The sequence below is a fragment of the Thunnus albacares genome, chromosome 11 (assembly GCF_914725855.1).
Source record: "Thunnus albacares chromosome 11, fThuAlb1.1, whole genome shotgun sequence".
Classification (NCBI taxonomy): domain Eukaryota; kingdom Metazoa; phylum Chordata; class Actinopteri; order Scombriformes; family Scombridae; genus Thunnus; species Thunnus albacares.
Genome location: NC_058116.1, coordinates 19,346,683 through 19,362,822, shown reverse-complemented (window position 1 = coordinate 19,362,822; position 16,140 = coordinate 19,346,683). Strand labels below are relative to the sequence as shown.

Genomic DNA, 16,140 nt, shown 5'->3' with positions numbered 1-16,140 from the left:
TCTTGAGCAAGTGATTCACAGGCTGAGTTGGATTAGGGTCAGGTAACAAGCTTAACTAGTCAAGAACATAAACTGATCTGAGCAGATTTGAACAACCTCAATTTAAAGCTGAAAGTTATCTTCAACCTCTGTCTTTTCTTCATTTCAAATCCAATTTTCTGGCATACAAAACCAAAATAACGAACATTTCACTGTCTAAAATTTACAGACTGCACTTCACAAAAGGCTACAACCTTGTTCAGACTGGGTTATATCATTTAGATTGTTTTTTTTCATTGATGATTTTGGTCCTCAGATCTTCACAAGGCAAGATTCTGATGGTCTGAGGATCAAAACGCTGTTAATGAAGTGAGTACCAGTGATTGACAGTGTGCAGGAATTTTTGGTGCTTTCACAGTCAGAGTTGATGATCCGACCCACCTGCCCATAAGACTTTCTGGGGTGCAAGAACTGCGCTTTATTACAACTTCTGCAGACACTAAATAACAATATTTTTGAGAAGTTTCAGTCTGAGTGCAGCAAGCTACACAGCACAGGAACTGCTAGAGTTACAAATTACTGATAGCTGCTGACTCTGGTACATGGTCTGTGTTATTATTGCTTGACCTCAGTGCAGCATTTGAGACCATTGCCCATTCTGTCCTTTTATAAACAGACTAAAAAAAGTAGGTGGGTATCACTGGAACTGCCCTGGACTGCTTGTCAGGAGCCAACAGGAAATGTTTTTATTTCTGTTGGTGAATTTGCTTCATGAATTGCTGAAACTAAACATGGAATACCACAAGGATCAATCTTTGGACCTGTTGTATTTACCCTGTACATGTTACCTTTAGGACAGAAAATCTGTCACCACATCTCCTTCCAAAGCTGCGCTGACAATATATACAATAGCTGTACCCGTCATTTAAACCTTCTGACATCTGCAAACTGGCTTCACTACATAGCTGCCTAGATGACTTAAAAACTGTCTGTCCCACAACTGTTTAAAAATTCAACTCTAAGACAAAAGTTCTAATCATTGGCTCTGAACACGTCTCAGATGCAAATGCAGCTGTCAACAAAGGAATATCTCAACTATTCAGATCAGTTCTGTCCTTTAGTAACACAGAGAAAATTAAACATGCTTTTATATAATTCCACCTCGATTATTGTAATGCCTTGTTTACTTGCCCGAACAGCGGAGCTATGGAGCAGCTCCAAAATTCAGAAGTACTGTTCCTTGGCTCTGGAACAGCCTTCCACTGAGCATCAGGTCAGCTGACACTGTCGCTGCCTTTAAATGTCATCTTAAAACTCACTTTTACAGAATGGCTTTTCTTAACAATTGATAGATTACACTTCTTTCATCATGAGCTGTTTGTTTTTATCTCTTTCAAGAGATTTCTCTTTTTATACTCATATAGCACTTTATTAGAAACACATGTGCAATCTATTGCAATCAAATACAACAGCTCTGCCATAGATTCTACACATTTTGATATAGAAATTATATCTATACATTTTGACACTGTCAGAAAGGTGATAAGTCTACTTTATGTATATTATTAAGGTCATAGTGGGTAGTGGTGGTGTGCATTATATTATATATTATATAAGTGTTTCTAATATTTTGTCTATGCCATTAATATACAGGAGGAAGGCAAAATATTATGAACACTTCTCAGTATGATGCACCACCACCTATCATGTTTTAATTATGATATATACAATACTTGTATACTATTACTAATTATTTCCTACCTCTTGCAATGTCCTTAATTCTGCTTATGTTCTGTTAATTTCCTAACCTTGGAAAACACTGAAGTAGAATAACCTCATAGAATAGCCGTCCTGCTGTCTTTCCTCCAGGAGCATCCAGTGGTCATCACCAAGTTCATCCGTGGTGCCAGGGAGGTAGAGGTGGATGCTGTGGCCAAAGGTGGCAAGGTGAGACATTACTGACATATTCTTTCCAGTTACAGTGTATAGGCTTTTGTCTTCTCTCCTTAACAACATTATGTTGCCATTCTGTATATGAGTAAGTCCTGGCAGTACTGGCTCCATGCCTTGTCAAAGCAGGCTAAATTTATAATATGCACACATTAGTATGTTCTGCCTGCAATAATTACTCAAAGAACCAGAACTTGACATAGAAATTTAGTTTGGTTTTATTCAAAAACATCTTTTGCATAATCTAATGTTGCACAGTGTAACAGTATGAGAAAAAAAAAAAAGATGTCGCTGTTTTATTGATATTGACGCCTTGTCTGATCATATTTTCATTTAGAACAGTGTCATTGTTATTCATCTCTTTAGACTGGCATTATTCAGTCCTCCATTTTTATCAGTTTAAATGGAAAGGTAGAACAGACATTGAACCCAGCAGATTAATAAAGTGGAAGTAATCTCATTCATCTTTAGTGAAAAGACATTATAGTTCAGACAGATCTGATTTGGAGAACGGAATACATTAAAACCGAAATGCAGGAAACTGGTGATACTAAATTATTTTTTCTTTTTAGATTAGATCAGTTCAGGCCACACTGAAATGATTCTTGTTCAACAAACTGTTTTCATATCTGATTGACATGCACCACAGATTTATGTCATTTTCTTACTTTTCGTGTTGTGTTCGTCTGCTGATTGTTGCTCAATCATGAATGTACTTTACATATATACTACCATATTGTTCCAGCTAGTTTGTTTCAAAGAATGTTAAGGAAAATCCAAAATAAAATACTAGACGCTGGTTATTGTAATATCACAAAATTCAGAAAATATGACTCATAGTTCTGTTATATATTCCTCTAATGACTTTCATAGCAGAATGTACAAAAAAAACTATTGAACTGCATCTTCCATAACTTCTGAAGCAAAAAAGCACAGGGATAAATATTTGATAACTGATAACTGAAAGAATAAAACCTTTAATTAAAGAGGAAAATCTGAAAAAAATGTACTTCTTAATTCTGCTTGAATGCATTCAGATTATCAAAGTGGGGTTACATAAGAAAAATATCCCATCTAATACAGAAAAAATGTCACTGAAAAATTGCTTAAATTGTTCTTTAATATTCTCAAATGCTTCTTTCGCTAATGTGTTGAAATGTAAAATTGTAAAAATGCAGTTCTGTTTCTCTTTTCTGCAGGATGTTGAAAGGTCTGTATTCAAGGGAAAATAAAATAGATCGGGCTGATTTAGGGAGCATGACAGAAAAAGTAAATTACAAAAATTTGATCCTAATGATTCCTGAGACACATGGAACCTCACAAACCAATAATGCCTGTTTGTTGGAGTTTCACTTTTACAGACACTTATTAGTAGCTGGTTTAACTTTTGAAAACTTATATGAGTGTATAATTGTTTAGCACTGTAAGTTGCTAAGGTACTTGTCCTGAATGCCCTGTCTGTCTTTTTATTGGTTAGGCTGTGGGAGTCATTTCAAGGGTGTCAGTTTGAACGTGGGTTATCCAGTTGTATGGTAGATTTTCTTTTTCTGATTTCCCTGAATACAGCCCCACCTTATCTTCAGTATCACATTAACAAGCTGTCCATTAATTGAATACCAAGCAGGCCTCATTATTCGTGGTCAGGCTGTGTGCGTGTATGTGTGAGTGAGTGATTATATGTGTGGGAGAGTGGAAAAGTCAGAGATAATACGTATTAATTACAAGCTCTATCTGAAGAGTGCTAATGAATGCTGTGGTTAGAAGCAGTTTAAATGAGCTAATGACACGGCAGCTCATTTTCAGACACACACTCACACATGCAGGAGCTTGGCGATACAAATCACCTTTTCTGTGGGTGAAAAGTTGGAAGTTATTCTTTTGACACTGCATATCCACGTACATTGTTCCTCACATTGTTTCTTCACCAAATACAGGCTCTTTTTCCAGACAGATTTTCAATGATTATTGACCTGACTCAGTTAATTCATTTCCTCCAAATGCATAGTGAAGCATACACTGTTTTTGAACTGGATCACCATATATTGACGCTCCATTTTTGTATATTATTTTCCACTGTGATATACTGTAGGTATAAATACATCAAGTCTGCCTCCATCTGAAAAATTCTCATCAGGGAACAGACCAAGGCTGTTAAGGCTGAGTTGTCTTAAGTAGTAACTCTTGTTGCATATTAGAGCTATGATCTGCATGTAAATACTGTATGTATGACGTAATCACTGGGTGTCTGTCCAGGTTCTGGTCCATGCAATAACAGAGCATGTGGAGGATGCTGGGGTACACTCAGGAGATGCCACCCTAATGCTGCCAACCCAGACCATTAGCCAGGGTTCGCTAGAAAAGGTCAGTTAAGTTCCACACAGAAACTCATCTTTGGTCACTCTCAATGTTCATGTAGTGACTCAAACTATATCAATTTTACTTTCATTTTTTAATGACCCAATTGATATTCCACAAGCACTTTAACTCAAATACTGTGTGCATTTTAAGTCCAACTGAAATTAAATAGCATGTTTTTTTCCCGCTACCGCTGACATATCTGCCCTGTAAATCACTTGAGCTGTGTTCTCCTTTGAGAAGAAAATCAGAAACCGAAAGGGAGAAATGTATAATTTATATATTTTCATTTTTTGATTTCATGATGACACCCCCTATTTTTGAATTAATTCGACAGAATTTTGTTAGTTCTCCATTTTTGTAGATGGCGACCTGCAAATGCCAATCAAATCTTTGCATACAACAGTAACATCAGCAGCCTGCTACATAACAGACAAAGATTAAGATTTCCAGATTTCCATTAAGATTTCCAGACTAAGATTTCCTGCTAAAGTCTCCTTCTTATCTAACTTACTAACATGAACACATGTCCTGTCCTGCACCATGGCTTGTTGATGAGCCACCAAACAAATATTCATCAGGGAAAAGTGCCTTGCTAATGTCAGTTTTCAGGTTAGGTAGCTAATTAGCTGCTGAGCTCCATTACATTAAACAGCAGGTAAATGTACCTGAAAAGGTCACTTTGGTCCGTTTAGATACTGGTATGGTCATTACTCTTCAATACCACCTCTAACAACTCAGTCTTTGCCCCTGACTTGTGGGCTTTTGTTCCTGACAGTGTAACACTAGCACTTAGTCAGCTGCTGTCAATCAAACACAGACAAGCCCTCCCAGCCAGCTGAGAAGAAAGTGAGCATTTATATTTGATAGTTCCCTAAAGACCATTTTTCTTCCATTTAATAGTAAATAACTATTAACAATACATTAAAAAAAACATGTTGGCATTATTTTTGACTGCAAAATGGGATGACTAAATGTGATTTTCAGTTTCACTTTACATTATGCAAAAAAAAAAGTCTCCATACGTGTGTACAAAGATATTATGTTATGAAACAGTTTACAGACAGCTTCATATTTATTGTATATTTATTGTATATATTCTCTTTTTCCATTGCCCTCAGGTTAAGATTGCCACCCGGAAAATAGCGCAAGCATTTGAGATTTCCGGGCCCTTTAACACTCAATTTCTGGTTAAAGGCAATGATGTCATGGTAGGTAATATTTACCAGAGTATGACTAAATGATAGATTGACATTTTCACACTTGATTGCTGCAATGCAATTCACTCATGAATTGAAATCACCATGTGTTCGGAATAATTTGCAAAGCTGGATGGATTTTATGATCAATATTGTCTTCAATTTTGATTTCCCAGCTACAACACACCAGGAAATATGTGTGTATAAACTCCATGTGTACAGTATGTTTGTGCATTGGCAATGTACATATCTGCATTGAGTGTGTTTATGTTTTTGATTAGCTTTAGTTAATGTGTACATTCATCTGCAAGAATGGGTGTCTTTTTACTTTTTTGAAATTACTTTATTTGCATTATGCACCCTTTCAGGTGATAGAGTGTAATCTGCGGGCTTCACGCTCCTTCCCTTTTGTATCAAAAACAATCGGTGTGGACTTTATCAATGTGGCAACCAAAGTGATGGTGGGAGAGCCTCTGGATGAGGCCAGCCTGCCCTCGTTGGAGAAACCCATCATTCCTATAGACTACGTGGGCATCAAGGTGAGATTGGAAACTGGAATAATTGTTTATAGCTCAAACTGTTTAACTGGCTTTCTTTAATCTTAAGTCAAGTTTTTAAAGTGTGCAGAGTGAATGGATGTATGTATGGATAAATGAATGTATAATAAGGTGAGTGAGTGACAACTACCTGTTCTTTTCCTATGATAATCCTGCTGTGTCTAATGTCTTGCCAAACTACTGTCTGGGCCTCAATTCTTATGTCTTATGCTTACAACTACATGTTAGACAATACTGTATAATATAAGTGGTTGTGATTCTAGAAAGAGCCTTCTGCGTAATCACTCAATTGAATTATCAAAAGGTGAATCAGCACAATGTCAGACAGGGCTGAAAGATAACTGATTATGTGACCTGACCGGGACTCAAATGGCTGACGACAAACTGTCACAGAATAGCAAGCAAGAAGCCGAAATGAGTTCACAAGGTGGCCAAATGAGAACTGACATTAAAGGGACAATATACAGTATGATCCAAATGAAAACTTAAGTGGCTGAACTATAGACCTAACCCAATGCAATCTGAGGGTATTGAAATAACTCAGGCTGAGAGGGTCTAAGTATAGAGGATGTTGTAATGCTGTACAGATTGTAAAGCCCCCTGAGGCAAAATGTTTGATTTGTGATATGAGGCTATACATACATATATAACATTTATTTGACTTGAGGTTGGGCCTATTACCACATGCATACTGCAGGTTCAGGTCAGGTTTTATGTAAACAAAATGTACCATGTGTGTGCCCTATTGGGACACTTCATCGTCGCTCTATAGTAACACCAGACAGACAGTTTAGCAGCCCAAGTGCCCCTGTGAGCAGACCAGTGGCCACCCAAGTGCTTATATTGTCAGCCCAAAGGCTCCTTAAATGCCACTCTGGGTGGACCAAGTGCCCTTCTGGTCAGCCAAAGTTACCAATGGTCATCAAGCGCCCATTTGAAAGTCCCAGGGGACCATGTGTTCAGCCCCTGTGCTTGTGTAGTGAGCCAAGTACTCACCAAAGGCTCCTTTGCTCAGCTCATATCACCCCCTGGTCAGTGAATGTTGCCCTGAACCCTGGTAAGTGTTGCTCTCTTCAGGGCAAAAAACTACTCCACCCCCTGTACATGGAGCTAATTCTATTCCAGTTTAGCCCATTTTTAAAAATATAAATAGTAACATTTAAACCAAAACTAAATATAAATTATTAAAGTTTTCTGACGCTGTTAAAGATTTGTTTACACCAGTCTCTTTATCTATACTGATATGCATTGTGTGCATATTATAAATAAAGGTGGTGTATGACAAGTTCAACTACCACATTATCAACTTTTAGTACATAGTACATATTACGGTAGTACTACTGTAATACTGCTTCTTTGGACAGCACCCATATTTTACTGAAGCTTTTGCACTTCACCAAACATAATGATTCCGAACTCTAGCCTAGAAAAACCTTTGGCCCAAGTGTGAAAATTATAATTATACTGTATGTGTGAAAATACCTGTAATTTATATGTTCCAAGCAACTGGAAAATTAAATTTTTTTTGTGGCCTTCAAGTCTATGGATCTTGAACCTAAACACTCTGTCAAGAAAATGAAGACTGACTACCTCTATGGGGAGAACTGCACTAAAAAGTTGCCCCACCAACACAGTGAACAAATAGGGTCTAAGGTAATGAATTGGAAAATCCTTGCCTCAAGCGTTTCCCTATGCTGCCTAGCCTGTAGCCTGTTGCCTGTTGCTGTTGCACGTTTTGAATGTGATAAGTAAAACTTAATTGTAAAGGGCGCTGTTTATGGGTTGCGTTTACGGGTCAAGCATATTAAACTTCTAACCTTCCAAGAAAAACATCTTATGATGACAAAGAGCATTTTTAATAATATTCAACTGGGCCTCATGCAAGAACATTCTTGTGTTCCTATCCTAAATCTCTCCCTTTTTTTCTGCGGGCCTTGTTCGTATGAGTGTTCCAAGTAAGATTCAGCTGAACATATGTATTTTAAATTACACATTTCAACTTTATACCACCTGGTCATGACTAGGTGTACTATTGTTATAAACATTTTTTTTAGTTGACTTTGTGATATTTAAACTCCCCATTCATTCATATGCTGGAATTATGATTCGTAAAGACCCTGAAAAAATATTGTCTCAATCAGCTTCTTACTGTGAGTGATGGGGTCTTACATGAACACACTATTTTTTGCCGAAACTAGAACAATTTTGGTTATTTCAAATGAGAGGTTTCTGTATGAGAAAATTATAAGAAAATTGCTGAATGCCACAAGTTCTCTTAAATCACATGCATGTGCCACTAAAGAACTAATCTGTTTGTACGAGTGGTTCTTGCATGAGGCCCAAATGTGGATTATTTTTAAAAAAGATTTTTCTTTTGACATTTTGCCCTTTATTAGATTGAGAAAGGGGGATGACATGAACCAAAGGTCCTAAGCTGCAGTTGAACCAGGGGTGTTGCGGTTATAAGGTATGCGCTGTAACCACTTGGCTACCGGATGCCCCAGGCCTTATGTGTTTTCAAGGGTTTTTATTTGCCTATTAAATGGTAAAATGTTCTCAACTCATAGAGGACTATGCAATTCTTCAACTTTGCAGAACTACAAGATTTAGCCGCTTGGCTGCCAGGCCAAGTGTCTTGGCCCGGCAGTCAAGTTTCTTGGCCGCTGGGCCTAACAACTTTTCTGGCGGAAACCCTGAGTGAGTTAAAAGAGAATAGCTACTTGTTGTACAAAAGCAACTTTTAACTTTCCTTACAAGTCCTAATTACCATTCTTCTGAACTTCTTACAGCCTGATGTATGGTGGATGGTTTGAAAATTAGTTCCTATGTAAAGAGCCCTGCATGTATGATATCTTAATAGGTACTGCAAGTTCTGAAAGTACAGCTTCCATTGGATCACATAACAAAGACAGCAATTACTGCTTCATCCCTCTACCTAAGCGTGGGGGTTGGGGGGGTAGTAGTAGGTGCTTTCTTATACCGGCTGGGAGGCTTATTTCTTAGATTGGATATGAGAGAGTTTACGTTTCGCCAGCTGTTCCAAAGCTATTTTTTCCAAAGTAATTTCTCCCTCTAATTACAACCGAGCTGCTGTAACAATGGCTGTAGTTTGGAGCCAATCACGCAGGTATAATCCCCCACTCTTCCCCGCCACCTAAAGTTTTCAATTTCTAGTCTGCACAGTGGAGAAGAATATTAATCAGAGTTCTGAATACTCCAGTTTCCAGGCTTAAAAGACTTCCAGAGTTTACTTGGAGTCTATGATACAGACTTCACACCCCCCGACTGACATTGGCCTTGCTGCAAAACCTGCAGAAATACATGATAATTGTCTAACAAAGGAGTGCTAATTTCTTTCCTCTTGTTAAACACATTATTGCTGTCTCAACATCAAGTCCCCACTGTAAACACACAATGATGTGTGAAACAATTTACACAGGCTTAGTAGCCTGAAGTGTGTGCCATCAAAATGTGCCATCTCTCCTCTCAGCCTTCGCTGTCCTCACTGTATCATCACAAGGAATAAGTCATTGCCATCCAGAGAGATCATCTTCATTTATCTGTCTCATTCCCTCTCAACCTCACTCTGTTGCTCTTGCTATCTCTTTTCTCTCTCTGACAGTCCCTCGTTTGAGGCCATGTTGTTTTCTTTTCACTAACAAGTCCCCATTGTGTAATTTCTGTCTGTATATACAAACTCACAGGAACAATAACACCATTGTATTTATGACACAGAGAAGAGGAAGAGCATGAAAACAACATTTGAGGGGGAAGAAGGGGATTTGGTGGTTTGGTCCTTAGTGCACTTATTGGCTGGGGAAAAATAACTTTCAACTATTGGATGTTGTGTCTCTTTGACTATGGCATGCAGGACATTACAGTTACATCTGAGATACATTTTTGTGAGCTGTGTGACTCAAAAATATGTACATACAGTATAGGAGAAATATCACACTGGACTTAAATTTCTGTAAATGCTTTAAAGGAGACCATGTCAATACCACCCAAGTGTTATGTGAACAAAATATGTAGGTATAGTAACATCTGGTAATTAATGACTCAATGTAATTTATGACCAATATGGTTGATACATTTCTATTCAACTTTAAAACACTAGCTTTTGATGTGGCTTTCTGAACATCAATTTTTCATTTTTTTTATTATTCAAAAATAAAGAAATGAAAATGCTACTGTCACTAACAATACTGCCGTTACCATTGCTAGCACTAATGCTAGAATCAGAACTACTCTATCCAGAATTACAATAACAACTACCCTAGCAACAACATTGAGCACCCTAACACTCACCAAGTAATGCTATGCCACTGCTGCCAACTGCCCTAGCAACCACTCGTAAGACCTTAACAATGTCACAATATGACAATTGTTTGTCAGCAACTACCTAACAACCAAGCTTAACATCCTACACACTGGTTGTTTACGCTCTGGCATCCACCCTTAAAACAGTAGTAACCACCTAGCATGACTAGCCTAGAGACCTAATAGTAATCATGTAGCCATGCATTAATTATGAGCTATGAAAGCCCTTGCAAACACCCTACAATGCCCAAAAAACCATCAAGCTCTCTTGCAAACAGAGTCCAAGTGAGTTGTGATCAGACAGCAAGCAGGTGTACTTCAGAAATTAAGCCTTTCTCAGTTGTTTTTAGAATAAAATATCCATAATTCAAACTTAAACCTGCAGTCTGGAACTTTTACATATAAATGAACGTCAATTACATTCAAGCCCTTCAAGCCAAACAAGTTCACACAATGCTGATTAAGCCTATCACCCCCAGATAAATCTTGCTGCATTTCACTGTATACAGAGTTTTTAAATCTCATGTTGGGTGGGACATTCCTGCTCTGGCTGTTTGAATGCGCACTCAGAGACTTCCAGTTTGCCCTCTGCTAACTTGAATGGGGATAAAATAATTAAATTGTGTGGCTCTTCTAGACTTTCCAACTGTTATCAGACCGTATGGAGCAAATTCTGATAGTATAATGAGTCATTTTGCAGGGGTTGTGACACTCAAAACTATTTATATACTATTTGTAGGCTACGTCGGAGCCTATGACGTAAGCATGTGTCAATGGTGTTTTTGTAATTACTCTCACTGCCAGAGGGGGGAGACAAAAGTCCCGCACTCCAGCTTTAAATACAAAATACAAGAATATGGAAATTGTCTTTCAAATCTGTAAGTACAAATTTAGCTGTTAATTTCCATTTAACTGCAAATATAAAGACATTTACACAAGTGCCACTTCCGCCTCCAACAAGGCAATGGATGTGAGCAACAATGTTATGTGGAAATGTCTGTATTCATTTCCTTCTCCACTGGAGCTCAGCTGGTGCCCCAAGATAACATTGTTCATGTTGTGGAGCTTCACAATTCCACTGTCTCTTAGGAGTGGGCGGTCGGTGTGGGATATGGAGATGGGGTGTTAGTGTTTGTGTGTGTGTTAGTAGAATGTTGTGGTTACAGAGCCTCGGTTTTTGTCACATATTTTCTGTCACAGACACACCGCTGCAATTGGAGGACAAACTATTATAATTGAGTTTGTCAAAATTCTGTTCATGAAGGATTGAGTACCGTTTGTCATTTTCAGAGCATTTAAAATCAGGATGATGCAATGGTGTAAAATGATCCCATCTTCGTGGATCATGTACAAATCGACTGTACATGACAAGCTAATGTCTTTGTGTCACTCATTTTCTGCCTTTCACAAATTCTTTTCTCCACCACTTATTTTATTGTTGATTCTTGTCTCTTTTACTGCACCATTAAAAGTTGCCTGCCACTGTTACTCCCTCTCTGTATGTGTTCCTCACCATCTATTTAAAGGTATACTGTGCAGGATTTGTTGGTTGCTGTTTGTAAACACAACATTCAAAGTTGGCCCCTCCTCCCTGGTTCAACGACACCACAGTGAGCCAAGAGCACGAGCGAGAGAGAGAGAGCAGCAGTGGTTGAGTGAGCTAGAGAGTGAACGAACAAAGGGAGTGGTGGTAGTGAGAAGAAAGCAGCGAATCAGATAAACATTATTTTCTGATTGTTTCACGGCGGCTATGTTCAAAAGCACAAATAAACACGCCCACACTTCTGCACAAACCTGTGGGAAGGTGGATTTGGTGTGAACGCAGCCGAAACGCACACTTCATTCTGTCCACTGTGGCTGCTCAGAGCGCGCACGTGTGTGTGTGTGTGTGAGTGAGAGTGAGGAGCTCAGCCCCGCCCTTGGTCAAACAGACACAGACCTGTTCTCTTTATATATCCATGACGCAGAGAAAAGAGACAGAGACAGTAATGTAACCTGGCCACTCTGCTACAAGTCCCGACCCCACACCCTGCACGCTGTTATTGGCTGTGGGCTATACTCCCACTGCCCAAAGGCTCACTCCCAGAAACACTGAGCACAGCAAAATAATAAGAAAATACAGGCAGATGGCAGGGTCTCGGTAGATGCATACATATACCACTATACATTGTTTTTTTGGGAAAATCCTGCATAGCGTGCCTTTAATTTTCTCTCTCGGTTACATTCTGCCATTTTATCTCTGCAAAGCTTTCTGTCTTTCTCTGACACTTTGAACAAAGCCATGATAAGCGATATTGCATTCCCTTCTCTTCGTCCCTTCTTACAATAGTACATTAGTATGCTAACATTACATTCAGCTGATTAGATAGCCCGTTTCAAGGATGAATCCCCCTAGTGGCCCTTGCCTCTACGTGTGTGTGTGTGTGTGTGTGTGTGTGTGTGTGTGTGTGTGTGTGTGTGTGTGTGAGTGAGAGAGAGTGCATACACACCAACCACACAACGCCACTCCACTCCTAACTACCACCTCTCTCTCTTTTCAAGGTAATAGGGGTTGTCTGCTTTTAAATGGAGAAATAAGAATGGCTTCCCACATGGCACCATATTTTTCTTAATTTGCTTATATTACAAAATTTAGAAGCTACTGTCTTCTGCTCTTGTTCCTGTATTTTTATTTTCACTTACTCTCCCCATCCTCTCTTTTAATTTATAATGTGATCTTTTCCTTTCTCTCTCCTTTCATTTCAGTCTCTTTCTCTATCCCCCATTTCATCCTCCTGACGTTTTTTGCCTTTTTTCTTCTGTCATTGCACTCATTATTTCATTTGTTTTGTGTTCCTCATTTCCTTCTCTGTCTCTCCACTCTTCTCTATCTCCTTTCATTTTCTTAGTTCTCTTCTTCTTCCTCTCCTCCTCTGACTCACCCTGCGTGGAGAGAGCATGTCAAACAAACTGTTAGAGGGAGTTGTAGGCTGCAGTCTGAACAGCTTCCTTTCTTTTCAGATTTGTCCTTCCAGTCTGTCTGTGCCAGCAGTTGTAGTGTTATTCTGTTTAAGTCTCTAATGTATTACAATCCCTCTCGCTCTCCTCTCTGATGTCCTCTTAAAGTTTCATTCAGGCAAAAACAAAGTGGTTTGCTTGAGACAAAATGAAATAATGAATAGCAATGTAAACATTTTCATTCTTAGTTTCTATGAATGTTTAGTCATAAATAAACTAACACATTATTTACTATTTATTTCCCACAGTCCATAAGGAAATGTAAATACTGCAGGCGTAGGTCACCTGTTACTCTCAAGATAAATCAAGTTTTGTTACATCTCTCGGTGGCAACAGTGTCATCACATCCTTTAAATGATTTCAGCACATTTGAAACACACTATCATTCTTACCATTTATGTCAGAAATGATTCTCCATTGTTTGCCACATTCTTTGTGGTATTTCATTCATTTAGAATACCTCTACTGTTGTAGGGAAAAGGTAAGTTTTCATGGTCAATCAACAAGAGTCTGTAAATGAACAAATGCCATAGCCAGCGATTCATAGTCTACCATCTTTCTGGTATGACATTGTGACTGTGCTTGCTGGTTACAGCTTAACACAGAGATTTTTCAAAAGAGATCAAAACAAACCCTTCTTCCACCAGGCACCCATGTTCTCATGGCCACGGCTGAGGGATGCAGATCCTGTGCTTCGCTGTGAGATGGCCTCCACTGGAGAAGTAAGAACCTCAGAAATATACAGCCCAATTCTATTGTTAATTCTTGTTATTTTTCAACTAGTGTAATTTCTCTTTTATCCCATAATGTGTTTTATTGTAGGTAGCTTGTTTTGGACCAAACATTTATTCAGCCTTCCTGAAGGCTATGCTCTCCACAGGCTTTAAGCTGCCACAGAAGGGCATCCTGATTGGGATTCAGGTAAGACGACAGCCATCTGGAGGTCCACTTGCCTCCTGTTTGTGTTTCCTTTTGGTGCCTCCTGCCCACAAGACACCAAATGTGAGGTGCCTTCTGAACAGGTGGTCTAAATCTTTCAGGCTATCAACTACGTACAATGCCAGCCTGGCACTTCTCACTACTCATGTGTTTGAAGCCAAATCACACCTTGGTTCAGGAGACTTGTAACAACTCTCATGTGACTGCTGTGTGCCATTAATGACTTTCAATAGCTCTCAAGTGACATTACCTAGAGAGATTGAAATAGCTTTGAATCATTCAGTCCGCAGAATTCATGACAAATCTTGCATGAGTGGAAGAAACCTAAATTGTAGTTGTTGAGTTGAAAGTCGAGTTTAATGTCAGTCTGACGTTGTTATGCAGGATGGATGAGAAAAACAACAGAAGCATAAAATTTATAAAATGACTATCCAAACAAACATGGTCCTCATTTTAAAATTACCCACAGTGATGAGGATCATCTCACAGCAAATGATGCAGCTAGTTCATCCTCATCAAGAAAATGCTCTGTCAAAAGAAGTCTAGAATCATCAATGCTGCAAAAACATTTCCACTCTTTCCAGTCCTCAGCCACAGAAAAAAGTAAGCTTTAGCTCTGTACTATTTAATGACACCATATTACATGAGTTTAGTAATTGCTGCCACCCTGGGTTGCAAAACTGCAAGTTTGACTAATGCAGCTTTAACAAAACATTCACAACACTAGCTGTGTAATTGGTGCTCTTGGGGAACAGGTCAACTTCAAGGCAAGCGCCTGGGGTCACAGATTCACTGTTACATGGCTGACAAGCAGCAACAATTTAGGCTGACAGATCCAGAACACAGCAGCAAAACCGATGAACATTTACCTCCAATACTGAGAAAGATTGTGGTAGGAGGATCAAAACATTTGATTGTGCCATCTTATTAGGCAGTCTGGTGACAAAGACTGTGGCCTTAAGCTTGAGAGCTGTAAGTTTCACAGTTTTACACAGGCAGTATGAAATGTTGTATTTGTGCAAGGGACTCCCTTCTACTATCTGTTGCCATGGTTCAGTGTTCTTGATGTGGGTGTGTTATGAATACTATGCTGACAATGTGCAAATTTGACTAACGTGTTAACACTCATGCAAGTAGGTATATCCAAGAGGCACTGTAATAAGAAGTAGTAAAAGTACAGTACCCTCAACATGCTACTGCAGGGAGTGAATGTGAAAAAAACTGCTGCTTTTCCAGAAAGTTGCATCAGTGTTGGGAAATAAGACAGTGGTTTACAAAGAAAGTAATCAATGCTGATTTTGATGAACGTTATATGTTGCCAGTGTGTCTTGCCCTTAATTTTCTACATACTAAAAGCAAAAATAATATACTGTGATGTAGTAGTTTGAGACACAGCTACAGTCCCTTTAGTTGTTGCAGTCCCTCCAACTAGTCTAACTCTGTCATTGTTTCTCTCACTCTTTGCCTCTGTCTTTTTAATAGCCCTACCTTTTTTGAGTAATTTCTGTGGCTGTGTGTCAAAATTGCAAACCACATCAGTAACATGTATGTCATAAGACTGAGTAAGAATATCAAACCTTATCACAATAGTTTGGGTGAGACAGCAGTTATTTTAGTAAGTATATTGTTTACTAAGCTAAAAGGCACCCAGTTTGAGCATAATCAGTTGCAAATCAGCAGCAAAAAGTCACAAAGGAGTTTTCAGCACTTTCAGTATGCTTAAGATTAAGTGGGTCATTTGAGGCTGATGTCTAACAACATAAATGCATCACAAAATATATTTTTTACTATAACCTTACATCCTTACTATGTTGTTTGTGGGACATATATGACCATTACAAATT

At 38.7% G+C, this 16,140-nt stretch overlaps 1 protein-coding gene across 3 annotated transcripts in view; it reads left to right on the top strand.

The window, feature by feature from the left end:
* The window catches only part of cps1 (carbamoyl-phosphate synthase 1, mitochondrial), a 55,816-nt gene that overhangs the window by 33,324 nt on the left and 6,352 nt on the right, over positions 1–16,140 (top strand). For 2 of the 3 annotated variants that reach the window (XM_044365985.1, XM_044365986.1), the window contains 6 exons: positions 1,849–1,926; positions 4,183–4,290; positions 5,406–5,495; positions 5,852–6,022; positions 14,005–14,079; positions 14,180–14,278. In XM_044365985.1, coding sequence (XP_044221920.1) covers positions 1,849–1,926; positions 4,183–4,290; positions 5,406–5,495; positions 5,852–6,022; positions 14,005–14,079; positions 14,180–14,278 — 621 coding nt within the window. Of the gene's footprint in view, positions 1–1,848; positions 1,927–4,182; positions 4,291–5,405; positions 5,496–5,851; positions 6,023–8,436; positions 8,508–14,004; positions 14,080–14,179; positions 14,279–16,140 lie in introns of those variants that run through there. The other variant, XR_006406001.1, reaches the window with a different exon arrangement.